Below are 16,295 nucleotides of genomic sequence, written 5' to 3' on the forward strand. Positions count from 1 at the left end.
GTTACAGACGCCTGAGAGTCGGCTCCAGAATGTGATGAGGGGGAGGGGGCCACTCTCTCTGTCCTAGGGCCTCTTTTTCATTTTGTGCGGGAAGTGACACATTCAACAAAGCCCATGGTGGCACTCAAAAGAAACTGTATTCACTCTCCTCTGCCCAGGGCACAGAAGCTCTAAAACTTTCCTCAGAATGTAAAACTGCCTCAGGAAGGAGCCAGGCATGCAGTGTTTGGAAATGTGAGAACCTCTAAGGCATCAAATACATCCTGCTTCCTGGAAATGAAAGTTCTCTCTTTAAGAATGTGCAGGAAAAGCAATGAGGTAGTCAAAAAAAGTTCACTCAAAATACGACAGGGAGTGCTAATAACCCTCTACCTGGTGGCTTTTTCCATGTGCTGGCTGGGCCCACTGCCCCCCAGCACGCTCTCCCTGCCATGCTAGCTACATTCTGACTTCTGTTTCAGTCACACCACTCCGACACAAGGTCTGCTCCAGAAACACACCCAACATCCATTCCCTGATATTTCTGCTGCTCAGCCTGAAGGATGGATGTCCTGTTCTTTTGGCTTTATCCAAGGAGGCTGGGTTTTCAGGCACTGAATCTGTAAAGGAAGGGGATTGTCATAGAAGTGGAATCTGGAAAAGAAGCGGGCCCATGAGTTGTCACACAGCCTCTGGTTTCGGAAGAAATAGAGTTTATCATGCGGGTCATTTCCTGGTGAATGTTCTACAGATGTACATGTAGCATGATGCCCACACAAGACAGGCTCGATACATGCTTTTTGTATTTGAATAATCTCCTTGGACTCGTAGATATACTGGGATCTATTACAAGACCATCTATTCATATTTTATATAAATCATCATCATACTGTCTTTCTAAAACACCATTTTGAGTAGTGGGGAGTAACAGGACTAAATGGAGTTCAGTGGATCACTGTTCTGTGGTAAGTGGGAAATGCAGAGTTAAACAAGACCAACCAGGTTTCTGTACTACAGGATTATCAGAGGAGTTGTACAGGTAGACATGAGAGCTCCAGCATTAAGAGAAAGACCTAGTTCAAGCCAGAGAACTATAATGTAACTCTGTGCACTCAAGCTCTGTAGGACTAAGTCCCCTCATTCAGAAAATGGATAATAATTTCATCTGTTTTTTTTTTGGACCATAAAGAGGATTTTATGAGATAATGGCTATAAAGCACTTAGCAGAATACCTGGAACTCAGTATATATCCAATGAATAAGAAGGGGAAATGCTTATGGTAATTTTAAAATATGTCCTCAAATTCTGTAGCGCTCCTCCCTTCCAAAGTGAGCTTAATCACCCCAAGTATAAACTGAATTTAGTCACTCACATCTAATGAAAAGACTGTGGTTGTAGTAACAGTATGTAATTTCTGAGATTGGGTCGTAAGAGGCATCACCAGTTCTACCTTGTTCTCTCTCAAATGGCTTGGTCTGGAGGAAGCCAGCCACCATGTTGGGAGGACGTTCAAACAGCCTGTATAGAGGGTCATATTGGCAGGAAGTGTGGCCTCTCCCTCAACAACTGACAGCGATCTGCAAGTCACATAAGCACATCATCTCAGAAGTTGATCCTCCAACCCCAATCAAGCCATCGGATGACAGCAGCCCCAGCTGACATCCGACCACAACCACTGAATGACTCCTGAGCCAGACCACCCAGCTAAGCTGTTCCCAAATTCCTGATCCACAGAAACTATGAGATAATATTTGTCATTGGTTTAAGCCACCAAATGTTAAAGTTTTTGTTACACAACAATATCCACTCTCCAGGAAAGAATGAGAGAGCACACATCATTCTGTAAACCAACCATGAAACCATTTTTTCTCAGAGCATCTAGTGAGATTAATCTGTATCTTATGGAACACACTTTGGGAAATGCTGGTCTAGAACTTAACAGTTTATAAAACTCGTTCACATTTATTAACTCATTTAATCATCTCAGCAACTGTGAAACAGGTGCTGACTGCAATCTTTATTTTACCCAGGAGAAAACTTAGGCTCAAAGAGGTTAAATGACTTGCCCAATTTATTGTCTACTAATAACATTGGTAGAACAAGAACTCAGACTCAAGTATTATGACTCCAAACTATATATTTTTTCTCTACTCTTTTCTCTGGTTTGACCCAAACTTAGGTTTCTTAAACCTGGGGTAAGAATACTGACAATCGAAGAGAGTCCCAGGAAGGGGGACTGTGCAATAGGCTGCCCTCCCAGACAATCTGGAAAATGAAACATGCTTCTCAAGTGGCTGGAGCTGGAGTCTTTCCTAACTTCACAGATCAAGGGACCCCTTAAACCGTGATAAGAACATAATGCAAAAAAAACAAAAAAAAAAAAAAAACAAGAAAAAAAAAAAGAACATAATGCAGGTAACACTCATGGAGCCTTTGCAGTGCTCCAAGATGTTTTGAAAGTTGGCATATATTACTTTATTTTTTTTAAGATTTTATTTATGAGAGTCAGAGAGAGACAGAGGCAGAGATATAGGCAGAGGGGGAAGCAGGCTCCGTGCAGGGAGCCTGATGTGGGACTTGATCCCAGGACTCCAGGATCACACCCTGGGCAAAAGGCAGGCGCTCAACCGTTGAACCACCCACGCATCCCTATATTACTTTATTTAATTCACATAACGAATCAAGGAAGTACAGGTTGGGGCACTTAGGTGGTGCAGTTGATTAAGTGGCCGGCTCTTGATTTCAGCTCAGGTCATGATCTCAGGGTCCTGGGATCGAGCCCCATGGTCAGGCTCTATGTTCAATTGGGAGTCTGCTTGATGATTTTTTCTCTCTCTCCCTCCCCTTCTCCCCCTCTCATCCTGCTCGTACTCTCACTCTCTCAGATAAATACATAAATATCTTTAAAAAAAAAAAAAAAAAAAAAAGGAGGGCAGCTCCTGTTGGTGCAGCAGTTTAGCACCGCCTGCAGCCTGGGGTGTGATCCTGGAAGGCCCGGGATCGAGTCCCATGTCGGGCTCCCTACATGGAGCCTGCTTCTCCCTCTGCCTGTGTCTCTGCCTCTGTGTGTGTGTGTGTGTGTCTCTATGAATAAATAAATAAAAATTAAAAAAAATTTAAAAAGGATGTATGGGGTATCATCATCTCCACTTTACAGATGAGACTAAGTCATGGAGAAATGAAGCTACTTGCCAAAATCAACCACTAGTAAGTGATACAAGTTCAAATTAGAACCCAGGATATCTAAGAATATCAAGGCATGAAGGTAACTGAGCCATCACCATCTCAACTCTCTCCTTTCCCATAAGAGTAGTAGAGCCAGCCCTAGAATCCAGATCCTTCCACCTTAAGATCGCTGTTAGAGACAAGAGCATCTAACCAGAAGATAAGTTAAATGAATATAATATACATTTACTTCTACCAAGTTTTAAGGTTGTATATGGGGAACCGGATCTACCATAACTACTTCCCATATGGCCTCACATTCCAACATGAAAAATGAATGCCTTTGGCCTAAAGTGGCATTCACAACCAGTAGAATCTGGTTGCTGACTCAGGTTGGTTCATGGTTAAAATGAATAACATTAGATTACCTCAAATTTGCAGACAGAAAATATAAGTCAATGGATAGAATCCTTTCATCTCTAAGCTTTTTCTCCCATCAGCTTTTCTTAAACATTTGGATACTGGTTTCTTATCTCATATGATAAAAGTGAGTAAATGTTAAATTGTCAAATATCACACCTGATACCAAACATCTCTATTCAGACTGTCAAGTTCATACTACATTAAATTTGATAAGTTATGCTATTTGTCTTTATCCCGCTAAAATATTTTATATTTGGGGACCTACATGTATCCTTACACATAAGAAACTCATTTCTGGGCAGCCCAGGTGGCTCAGCGGTTTAGCGCCACCTTCAGCCCAGGGCGTGATCCTGGAGACCCAGGATGGAGTCCCACGTCAGGCTCCCCACATGGAGCCTTCTCCCTCTGCCTGTATCTCTGCCTCTCTCTCTCTCTCTGTGTGCCTCTCTTAAATAAATAAAATCTTTAAAAAAGAAAAAGAAAAAAGAAACCCATTTCCTGGTATTAAATTGTTTTAGAAACACAAACAGAGGTGCACCTAGGTGACTCAGTCAGTTGAGCAGCTGACTCTTGATTTCAGCTCAGGTCATGATCTCAAGGTCCGAAGATCATGCATTGGGCTCCATGCTGGGTGTGGAACCTGCTTAAGATTCTCTCTCCCCCTCTTCCTCTGCCCCTCCCTCTGTTTGCTGTCTCTCTCCCTCTCTCTAAAATATACAAAGAAATTTTTTTAAAGGGGGGTGGGGGGGATATCCCATTCTGCAAAGGTCACCATGACTTCCAGATTCCTAACACTTGAGTAAATCTGCACTCTCTTTGAGCATCTCTTCTTAAACTGAAACTACCACCACCCCTACATTGGGTAGCTGAACAACAACAACAAAAAATTAGGATCCTTTGCGCAAGAGATAGTGATTGAAATGAGAAGTCTGTAGGAAGGCGGGGGCGGGGGAGGAAGATGAAGGAAGGAAGGAACAAGGAAGAGAGAGAGGAATGAGAGAGGTAAAGTTCCCTATGATGATGTGATTTATGTACTGCAGCAGTGAACTCTCCAAAGCCTAAGTTTCGACACCATTATACTCTGTTTCAAAGTCCCCTCCATGGCAGGGGGAAGTCATGGGACCAAAATTAGTGGTAGTATAGGAAATGGAATCCCCTGAAATCCTGCCTACCTACCTACCCCTCCACTCCACTTCTTATGCCCATCTCTCCCACCTCCCTGGCTCTGAGAATGGAGGAGAAAGAGAACATAATTCCCCTCATGACCACTAGCTCCCCCTTGCCAAGGGTTCTGGCACTCGTCACTGCCACCACCCCAATCCTAAACAGAGGATTCAAACGTCAGGTCTCATTTTTCAATTCATAGCACTCAGTCCCAAACACTTAGGAAGGGGAGGGGGGAAAAATCTCAAACTGTCTGCAAACCACAAATAAATGCTCTCAAAATTAAGTAGGAGGTTTTTGTTTCTCCATTCTGGGTAACACGCATGAGCCTGACCTAGATAAACAGTAAAGTCCCCACCAAGAATTTCCCCAGGACCAGAACCCAAAAGTGTATGGCCCCGCAGCGTGCCTGGGTGGCTCAGTCAGTTACGTGTCTGCCTTCGGCTCGAGTCTTGGTCCTAGAGTCCTGGGATTGAGCCTCACACCAGGCTCTCTGCTCAGTGAGGAGCCTGCTTCTCCGTCTCCCTCTGCCTGCCTCTCCCCCTGCTTGTGATCTCTCTTCCTCTTTCTCTGTCAAATAAATAAAATATTTTTAAAAAATTTTTGTTTAAAAAGTGGATGGCCCTGCTGACCACCATGAAAACGCCTGCCTGACGTGGTGCTGGTGCCACATTTAGGTAGATTCCATAACCAAAGCCATTTGTCTGCATTATCTTGGAAGTGCCCTTTAGAACAGAATCAGAGTAGAGCAGAAGATTCTTCCTTTAATTCACCTCCTGGCTGCGGTCAAGGAAGCTATCCAAACGGAAAGCTCCTAATTGGCTATCAGTAAATGGCTTTATTCTGTTTCATTAAACTCTTCTAGTTCTCTATGGACTAAAAGTGAAAAAAGCCTCCACTGTCTCCATAACCTTTTTCTTGCCAACAGTGGGTTCCTAGCTCTGTGTCTATAGTACATAACCCTTCATACGGCATCTCTGTTGTTGGCAGAAGTGTCCCAATTTCCTGCAAAGTGCACACTGTATTTTTTGAATGTGCCTTGATTTATGATGCTAATATAGAGCCTGTTAGGGACTGAATTGTGTCCCCTGCAAAATTCATATGTTGAAACCTTCCCTACCAGCATGGCTGTATTGAAGATAGAACCCTAAGGGGGTAATTAAGGTTAAATGAGGTTATGAGGGTGGGACTCTAATTCAATAGCACTGGTGCCCTCATAAGAAGGGGAAGCCACCAGAGTGTTCTCTCTTCCCACTGTGAGGGTGCAGCGAGAAGGTGGCCATCTGGAACCCAAGGGAAGAGCTCTCATCAGACACTGACCCCACCTTCACCTTGATCTTGGACTTCTAGTCTCTACATCCTTGAGAAAATAAATTTCCCTTGTATAAGCCTCCCAGTCTATGGTATTTTGTTATGACAGCTTGAGTCAACTAATACAGAGTCAAAGCACAGATGTTTTGGAAATGGGGCAAAATAGCAAAATCAACCTGCCGCATCTTTTTTTTTTTAAGATTTTATTTATTTATTCATGAGAGACACAGAGAGAGAGGCAGAGACATAGGCAGAGGGAGAAGCAGACTCCCTGCGGGGAGCCCAAAGCAGGACTAGATCCCAGGACCCCGGGACCATGCCCCGAGCCAAAAGCAGAGGCTCAGTCACTGGGCCACCCAGGCGTCCCCTCAACCTGCCCCCATCTTAATTCTACCCAGCAATCGCTGGGATTGGCAAGAGGCTGGTGAACTTCCCTCAGACACTGCTGGAAAAGAACCCTGAACCAAATCTTGGCCCAGACGATCTTTGGAACGATCTTTCCTTTTTACTTTCTAGGATAATTGTGGTGATTTTGGCACATGATTAATCCCATTTGGAATGCTGATCTCCTGAAAGTTGGATATTAAATCAAAAATAGATGATCTTCTTTCCAGAAAATCTAAGCTGTACAAATGTGTGTTTGGAAACACATTAATAAAGACAGCGCTCAAACGACCTTGCACATTGAGCACGACTCACATTCACAACACACAGACATCTCTCTTTAGCCAGGAGAGCGAAAGTGAAATCCAAGGGTCTTCTACTGAACTCCTGAGTTAGAGTGTCAGTCTGTGGATGACCTGCTAAAAACAGCCATCCGTGAAGGTCCCACGGATCGACTGAGAGCCTTTTTCCTCTACATCTCTCAGAGAAACTTCTGAATCCACTTTTGGATAAGAGGCAAGGAGAGCGTGCAGGATAAACAAAGCCCCTGGAAGGGTGAAAAGCGAGAGGGAAATTATCCTGGACAGAAGCATCAAAAGGACTGAATTGCCCCCCCCTCCCCACCCCGCCGTTGTCTGCAGCCCTTGAGCCTCCAAATCACTCACTTCCCCTCTCTATTCCCATCAGTAAACCGAACGTTCCAATACCAACAAAAATAGGGCTGTTTAAAGATCAAATGAGATAATTTGTAAAAAGCGTTCTGTAAACTGGAAGATGCTATACATGTACAATGTAGGTCTCTCTGGAATTTTGCATTAAATTATGCACTGAAAATGCAGCTTAAAAAAAAAATCCAGGAGTGCCTGGGTGGCTCAGCAGTTGAGCATCTGCCTTCAGCTTAGGGTGTGATCCCAGGGTTGTACGATCAAGTCCCACATCAGGCTCCCTACAGAGAGCCTCCTTCTCACTCTGCCTGTGTCTCTGCCTCTCTCTGTGTGTCTCTCATGAATAAACAAAATCTTTTTTTTAATAAAATCTTTTAAAAAAAAAAACAGCTCCAACTCTGAAGCTTTGCCTCTTTCTTAAGTGAATTTAAATACCTACAAAGAGCTATGTGTCAATGGCCAATATGTGCCAAACTACTAACTGGACACCTACCATATCTTTGTCAGGCTAAAGCACCTCCCTGCCCCAGGACCCACCTCACCCACCCCTCTCAGCCTTTTTTACTCCTGGTGAAAGGGAGAATAGAAACAAAAGCCTGTTGGAGACTTGAGAGAGATGGGAGCTTGCAAGAAGTGGGAATATCCACGTCCTTTCCAATACCCCATTATTTAGAGATACCCTTCCTTTCTCCTTTGTTATACTTCGCCATTTGTAGTGTGGAGGAGTGCTGGAATTTCCTTCACACATGAAGACTTAGAGATCCTCACCATTCCAACCCCTCACCCATCCATCCATTCAGCAAAAGTTACCGAATGCCTACCGTGTGCCAGGCGCTCCCTGGAGCACTGGGTATGTAAGAGTCAATGAGACAGGAAAGGCTCCTGTTCATGAAGTTCACACGCCAGTGAGGGAGGCTGGCATCACATGAGACACACGAATAAGATGTTTTCAGATGACGACAAGTGGCAGGAAGACAACTGAGCAGGTGACATGATAGAAAGTGACAGGGCTGGGTAACAAGAGGAGAGGTCTTCAGATAGGACGAGGAAGCCCTTGCTAAAAAGGTGACATGTGAGCTGAGATCCAAAGGCAGAAAGGAGCCAGTCACATGACACGCATCACAAGCAGTGGAAAGCACAAGTGCAAGTCCCTGAGACAGGAGCAAGTTTGATCTATTGAAAGAACAAAAGGAAGACAAGTGGCCCGAAGGTCAAACCAAGAAAGAGGGTTGGAGAGATAGGGTCAAAGAGGCCATGTCACTGGGAGGAAGGTGAAACGTTAAATGGGCAGCCCCAAGTCACACAGCTAATTATTGCTATGGCTCACTCTAGAAACTAATTCTTTCGCCTCCAAATCCAGAGTTTTCGATACCACGTTTATCTGCTTGCCTTGATGTGTGGGAATATTGCTTGCTGATCTTAATGATTTTTAAAAGCTCTCAGGAGGGGCACCTGGGTGGCTCATTTGGTTGAGCGTCTGACTCTTGATTTTGGCCTGGGTACTGATCTTGGCATCAGGGGACCAAGCCCCATGTTGGGCTCCATGCTCAGTACGGAGTCTGCTTGTCCCTCTCCCTCTCCTCCTCCTCCTCCTTCACTCTCTCTTTTTCTCAAAAAATAATTAAAGAACATATAAAATCTTTAAAAGCCCTTAAGATATCTAAAAACAGCAAGCCAATCCCAATTTTCAGCAAAAAAAAAAAAAAATCATGGACAAGTGATCCCAGTGATTCAAAAGGCACGTAAGTTCATCTATGAAAGCCAAGACATAGCCAGTCTCCTTCTCTGTAGGTCCTACAGAAGCAGTAACTCTACTTGTTGCCGGCTCAGCATTACAAATATGGAAAAAGGCCACAGCTCAGCAGAGAATAATCATTTTACAGTTAGGTCTTATTTTTGCACCTAAACCCCTTGACAGTGCTTCGCTTAATTCACGCAAGTGCAATCAAAACCAATCTGCTCTCAATCCACCTTCATTCTGTGCCACTAAATTGTCAGGTAATGGGGATGTAAGCAAAACATCCTAATTGCAACTTCCTTCTACAATGTGTGAGCACCTCCACCTGAAGGTTCAAATCTGTTACTACTCCAGTCCCTAGAACCGTCAGTCCCCTTTCCTACTATCATGCTAGGCTCCCTTTCCTCTCTGCCCTGCTAACCATACTCGATCTGTATAAACCCAAAGCTCCAAAGAACAGACCTAAAGTCTGTCCAGTGGCCAGTGACTGGGCCACCCGAGGGACGGGCGGAGATGCTATTTGGCCAGATGGGCTAATGGAGAAAGGAATGGGTGGGAAAGGCATCCTTCCTCTCCTTCTCCTCTTTCAATTTCCCTTCCTCCATTCCCACCCTCCCATCCTCCCCCCCCCAACCCCTCTTTATTCTTTTCTCTCTCTTTGCAACAAGCTTCCCCAGTCCCTGAGCTCTAGGAGCCTCACCAGACAAGAGTCAGAGATCTCAATAACTTAAGAGACAGACTTAAGAGATAGACTCAAAGAATATATAAGCACCCCTGTTCTAGTCCAACACTCCTCCCCTCCATCTGCTAGCTGCGTCACCTTGCACAAGTTACTCAACCTCTTTGTTCTTTAGTTCCCTCACCTGTAAAATCAGGACAGCATCTTCCTCCTAAGATTAAATAAAGAATATTAAATAATGTATTCTTCTAGTCAAAGTGCAATGAATTAGCTAACAATAAGCCGTTTGAAAAAAAAAAAGGAAAAAAACAATAAGTCGTTTGCTTTTTAATGTGTGTAAAGCACTTTACAGAGTTCTATACAGGTGTGAGATACTCCTCCCTCACGCCCTACTCTCCTCCTACCTCCACCCCCGGGTCTAGGAAAGACTACCATGGCCCCCACCTACAAGAACAGTTGTGCATGAAGTCAGAGCATCTCACCGGGAGGTAGCTTAGTGGTATCCTGATGGCAATCAGGTGGGGGGGGGGGGGCAAGCACATACACCACTGGATAAGCATCATGAAAATAAGTGGATGAAATAATGTGCCTAAAACACCTGGCATGCAATGATTTCTCATTAAATGTTGGTCCTTCCACGGGAATCTTTTCATTTTTAGCACCATCAGTTATGACTGGAGACACTACTTGTGTACTTCTCCACTGTGTCAGGCTGTAAAATGTTGGATTCATCTGTGTTTATCCCTGTGATATAAATATACACAATGATGATCATACAGAAATGTATTCTCAAAGCCAAGGCATGCCTCACAGCCCTCCCTCCCGACCAGAGTCCCTCGAAGATCCCAATGTGAATCCCCACAGCCACCGCCCTGGTCTACATACGTCACCATGGTGTCTGGTCCCTCACATCCACAAGAGCTACAACAGCACTTGTTTTGAAACTGAGTTCAGGTCAGGTCACTCCTCAGCTTGAAACCTTTCGGTGGCTTAAGCTAAAGGCAACACTCCTACCCCCACCTGCACAACCCTGCCCTACCTGCAACAACAGGAGGCTTTGGGGGTCTGACCCTCTGGATCCACCAGCCACACCTGCTCCCTTACTCCCATTCTAGCCATGGAAACTGCCTTTCAGGTCCTCAAACACACATGTTCCTTCTGTCTCGGGGCCTTTGCACTTGCTGTTCCCTTTTCTGCATCAGTTCACCTCCTCAGTAGCTGCATCATCGCTATATATCCTCCAGGTCTTGATACAAGTGTCTGACTACCTTCCCTGACGACCCACCTTCACTGATCCTTGTCAATCTCTTCTATCACTTTCTTAAAACCCTGATGCTTTCTTTTGGGAAATGTACATAAACATGTAATTATGCACTCTTCCGTGCATTGACTGATTTAGGTCTGTTTCCCTCACTATAAACTCCAAGAAGTGGACCCCGCGCCTGAAAAAATAAATAAATAAATAAATAAATAAATAAATAAATAAATAAATAAATAAATAAATAAATAAATAAATAATAACAAAACTCCAAGAAGGCTTTGTCTATACTGTTCTGACTCTATCTCCAGGGATAGCATTTGCTAAGTAGTAGGTATTCAATAAATATGTTTTTATAAGGATCAAATAAAAAATAAAATAAAGTAAAATAAGATAAAATACTAAGGCACACTTTCCAGAGATGAACAGACAAAACTGGATTGGGTTTGGGCTGTAGTAAAGTGTAACAACACGCATCTTCACTCATGCTATGTAATAGCCAGTTTATAAGACATTTACTCAACAAATAAGTGGGTTTCATCTTTTCTGGTCTGGAGAAAAGGATAAATGCACTCGTAAAAACACACACACACACACACACACACACACACACATTAAGCATACATCAAACAAATTTCAACCCAATACCACACAGAGGTATTGCCTAGACCGACCCAGCTTATGAGGAGCTGAGAGCAAGGATAAAGCGCATTCTTGTCAAAACTGGACACTTGGTTTCAACTTGTTCAGCTCCTGTACCAGTCACTCAGGAGGGACCGTAACATCTGTATGCTAATTACGGAGACGGTGGTGGAGCTCGGCTCCAACAAATCCGCCTCAGCCGCTCTGTCTCTTGCGCCAAGGGGACACTGTCCAACATTGATAAGAGCTTGCGAACCACAGCACGGCTCAGGCGGACACACTGCGCGCCCCCTCCCCAGCCCCTGCCGACCCCACCCTTCTCGCAAGCCCCTCCCTCCCCCCCACTTCTACTCCGATCTGAGCCAAACTAGCTGCCTGCTTTGGTAATAAGACTGAGGGAAGACTCCCAAGGCCCCGTGGGCTCCATTATCCCACATGCCCTCCAAGAAGGGCCCCCTCCAGGGACCGTGGCTGCAGATCCTGAGCTCTCCACTTGCTGCCAGGAAACCTTCCCCACTGAGGACACCCTGGGCAGGCGGCGCAGCTCCAGGTCCAGGGGGAGGCACCCCACCCATCTGCCAGAGAGACAAAGATCACCAGAAACAAAGGACACACACACGCACACACACACACACACACACATACACACACGCACACACTCGCACGCATGAAGTCAAAAGCAAATACCGACACTTGGTGTGATTTCAAGCCAAACAGCCGGCTTGGTGTATCTTTAAATAGGTTTTGAAACAATCCAGGAGGGACAATGATTATGTGGTAATGACAGGCACTATCTGGGTTAGGAACCCACGCTGCCTCCGCCCTCCTCCCACCCGCGCTGCGGTTCCCGGGCGCATTTTCCAGCCTCAGGACACACGCTGCCGGGAGCCAGAGTGCCTCCTTCCACTCACGGAGGCGCGCGCACGCAGGGGATGGAGGCAGGGCGAGGGCCGCCAAAAGTAGGAAATACCAACCTTTAGGATCCCAGTTCACCTGTTTTCTTGGAGTCTCGATTGGAAATTTCATTGCTCCGTTGCCCAGAAGGGGAGGAAATAGAAAGAATCAAAAGAATAATAAAGTCCTCGAGCTTTACACGCCTCGGTCCAGCAGTCCAACAAAACAATTTCCAAGGATGGGGGAGCCTTGGACCGGCTCGCGGAGGCACCCCAGAGGAGGATGAGTGGGGAGGACTGGCTAAGGAGGGACTGGAAACGGCTCAGGGGTCGGCGCCGGCGGGGGGTGGTCAGCTGCGGGCCCCCTCCCCGGGTGCAAGGAAAAGTAAGACTGGCGAGGGGCGGATGCAGAGCGAAGCTCGGGAGGATCGAAGCGCCAAGCTGCTCCCCGAACGCGGCGGCGGCGGGGGGGGCCGAGCAGCCGGAGGGCCGGCGGGGGGGGCCGAGCAGCCGGAGGGCCGGCGCGAGGGAGAACCCACTGCGGTGTCACCCCAGCCCCCGAAGGCGTGTGCGCACACACTCCCGCACACACACTGCCCGGGCGCGCGCTCCGGCGGGCACGTCAGCCGCGCTCGGCCGCGCACAGCGCACACGCCCCACCCCGGCCGCGGCTCCTCGGCCCCGGGCGACGCCCCCCACTCCCCACCCCCCGAAAGCCATTGGACGTCGGGGTGGCGCGGCACCCGGGGAGCGCGCGGCCGGGGCGACCCTCCCCGCGGCGCGCCGCAGACGCGGGGCCACGGCGGGAGAGCGCGCGGGGCGCGGGGGCGCGGGGCCCGGAGGCGCGCGGGGCGCGGGGCGCGGGGCGGCGGACTGGCCCGCGGGGCGGCGGCGGGGGGCGGCGGGGGGCGGGGCGCGGCGGCCGGAAGCCGGGGCGGGGAGCCGGGAGCCGGGCGCCGGGAGCCGGGCGCCGCGCTACTTACTGGCTCGGCCGGCCGGCGGGCGTGGAGGCGCGCGTGGAGGCGGCCGCGGCGCGCTCGGTGGAGTTGCAGCCGGAGACACGCTTGGCTGCCTGGAAGGCGCTGCGGGAGGCGGAGGAAGGGCCGCCGCGGCCCCGCCGCAGACCCCGGCCTCGGAGCTGCCCGCCGGTCGCCGCGCCCACCCTGGGCGCACACGCGCACCCCCTGCTTCCCTCACTTCATATTCCCACTCCAGCCCGCGCCCCGAACCCGCGTCCCCAGCGCACCCGGAGGAGGCCGGTGCCAGCCATGAGCCTTTTGTTCTGGGCCGCTCGGCGTCGGCTGAGCTCTCCCCGCCCCGGGAAGCTGGCTCCCCAGGCGCAGCCCGGTCCCTTCCCCGGCTACCCGCCGCGCGGTGGGGGAGGCCGCTGCGGAGAGACGCCGCGGCTCCAGAGGGAAGAGGAGTTGCCAAGACCCAGCGGCCCCGGGAGCCCGGCAGCCCGGGGGCCCAGCAGGCGCCAGTGCGAAGGGACCCCGCACCTGTTCCCGGGGAGACGCTGAACCTGGCGCATTTCCCCTACCCCCACTGAGGCCTCGACCTCCAGAAGAGCCAGGGGGTGCTGAGATGCCCTTGAATGGGCCCCTCGAAGTACTGATATGCATGATGCTTACAAATTACTCGGGCTCCTAGCAACGGAGACTTGCACATAGTAGATGTTCAAGAAATACTTGCTAAAGGAAGGCATAAGCTGCATGAGGCAGTGTTGGACAGAAAGTAGTTTAAATTACTGTCCAGTCACTGTCCACTCGACGGATTTCTTGAACCCCTTCTAAGTGCCATTGCTGTGCCAGGTGCTGCTGATAGGGCAAAGAACCACACAGATATAGACCTTGCTTTCATGAGTCTTATGTCTAGCGCCCAGGAGGTCCGGCTAGATTTGTCATTGCCTTACTTAGGAAGGAGGAAGTGACTACCTGGCTCATCACCAAGCCTGCCCTCTGTGGTCCTAATCGCCCTACACTGGCAGTTGTTCTCTGGATGCATGCCACTCTAGGGCACCTTGAGTCTTCTGGGAGCCCTGTTACAGCAGCATCTTTCTCATCATCCTCCCCCCATTGTCACATCCAGGTTTCTGAGTCCCAGGGCAAGACCCACAGAGGTCCACGGTCATCTGTGGAAAGGGTTGGTAAGTGCTTTGTCACTGATCCTACAGACTGATGGGACTAGAACCCTGAGTTCTCTGCAGACCCCATTCAGGCACACCTGGCACTACTTGGACTCCTCGGCCCTTTGGGGAGACACAGGTTCCCAAGGAACTTGACCGCCACCCTCCCTGGGACTCCATTTCCACACTTTGTTTCCCTCTACTAAAAGGCTGAGAGGATGATGACACATGGAAATGAGACAAACAAGGAATTTCTGCTTCTCCAGCAATGTCCCCAGAGACACTAATATGTGTGCAAATTCTGCCCCAAAACCCAAAGGGAGCTGCTCCTAAAGCTCCTAAGATAGGCTTCAAAGCTTCACTCTGCCCTCTCCTCAACACTCTGCCCCCACTCACAGGCAGGAGGGTTCCAGCCCAGTCACTGCAATGCAATGTTTTTACCTGCATCTGAGTCAGAGAGAAGTGCTCCCTGAGAAAGATAGCCTGTCTCCCGAAGCCTCCGGGGATAGGAGAGCAAGACTGACATGTATCAAATGGCCCCTCACAGCCTCATCCTTCTCTCCATTTATCTTCCCTGTGTCATGCTGAAGAGGCTGTAAGTGGCCTCATTTTACAGATGGAAAGATCAAGGCTCAGACAGGTAAAGGAACACACCCAAGGTCACAACACAGAATGTCAAACCCAAGGGAGCTCATCTGGTCCCTGAACCCATTAACCTGCCCCTGAAGCTGTCAGATGGGTTCTTTGGGGTCATAAAGATGTATATACTATATTAGCCTGGATGCCAGCCCTTCCTGTTTTGCAAAATAAATTGGACTACCCTGGTGCCCTGAGGCCTCCACCAGGGAATTAGTTCACTATCAAAGGCAAATTCCCATGGCACGAAATGTAGCCTTAGGGTGCATCATTCAGTCAATCAACAAACATGTATCAAGCAGGTCTTGTGAGACAAGATAGGAAGTTTTCCTCAGAAGTTATATTGGGCCCTATTGAGAACCTTTCCCCAGAAAAGCATCAGCAGGATGGTTATTTGGGGGCTTAGGGAGGCTGAGGAGGGACCTACCAGGGTGAGGAAGGGGGATCAGGGGTCTGGAGCACCTGATATAGGTAGTTTAGGACTTGCCCTAGTCATAGGCCCTTAGGATCTCTCTGCTAAATCACTCGCCCCATCCCCCACCCTCACCCCCTGGGGCTCTCTCTTTCCCCCACTTCCTTACTCCCTGCCCAGCCTCGGGACAGCACAAGTGGGGTTGGAAGCCACCAAAAATTAAGTAAGTAAGTAATCCCAGCCCCCCGTCCCCTAATGTGCCTGAAATCAAGTCCAACTCCTAAACTGCGTATGTGGAATGCACTGCGGGGTTTGGGGGTGCGGGGGGGGGAGAGGTGTCAAGGGACAGTCACCCCCGCACCCCAACCACCCCAAGAAAAACAACGTAGCACATTAGCCCTTTGTGTGACCGCCGTCATGCCTCCCCTTCGCTATTACGCACTCGAGTCCACTTACCCCAAGGAGGAGGAACGAAGCGGACCGCGTCGAGACACAACATCCAAGCCCGAAGCCGCGCCGAGCGGTTCCCGGAGCGTCTGTGCCGCCGCAACTTCCATGGCTATCGCCGCGGGCGGGTCAGTCCGGGGAGAGGGGGCGCCCCGGGCTCCTGCGGCAGGAAAACAAAGCGTCGTGGCGCCGAGTCCGCCCGCACCGGCCGAGCCCCGCCAGCAGCCCCGGGCGCGCTCGGGGGCACAGGGCGCAGGGCCTCGGCGGGCCAGCGTGCGGCGGGGGCCCGGGTCTCTGCGATCGCCCGGTGGCCCCGCGCGGGAGCGCTCGGGGAAGCCGGCGAGCCCCAGGCTCCTCCCGGGAGGAAGTTTGCG

At 49.2% G+C, this 16,295-nt stretch overlaps 1 protein-coding gene across 2 annotated transcripts in view; it reads right to left on the reverse strand.

Annotated features, from left to right (window-relative positions):
* KCNK10 (potassium two pore domain channel subfamily K member 10) overlaps positions 1–16,163 on the reverse strand; it is a 133,590-nt gene extending 117,427 nt beyond the window's left edge. Inside the window, exon 1 of one of the 2 annotated variants that reach the window (XM_038545496.1) lies at positions 15,931–16,163. In XM_038545496.1, coding sequence (XP_038401424.1) covers positions 15,931–15,973 — 43 coding nt within the window. In that variant the 5' untranslated portion in view covers positions 15,974–16,163. Of the gene's footprint in view, positions 1–12,382; positions 12,761–15,930 lie in introns of those variants that run through there. The other variant, XM_038545495.1, reaches the window with a different exon arrangement.
* Positions 16,164–16,295: the final 132 nt, after the last annotated feature.

This window comes from Canis lupus, chromosome 8, assembly GCF_011100685.1.
Source record: "Canis lupus familiaris isolate Mischka breed German Shepherd chromosome 8, alternate assembly UU_Cfam_GSD_1.0, whole genome shotgun sequence".
Classification (NCBI taxonomy): Eukaryota; Metazoa; Chordata; class Mammalia; order Carnivora; family Canidae; genus Canis; species Canis lupus.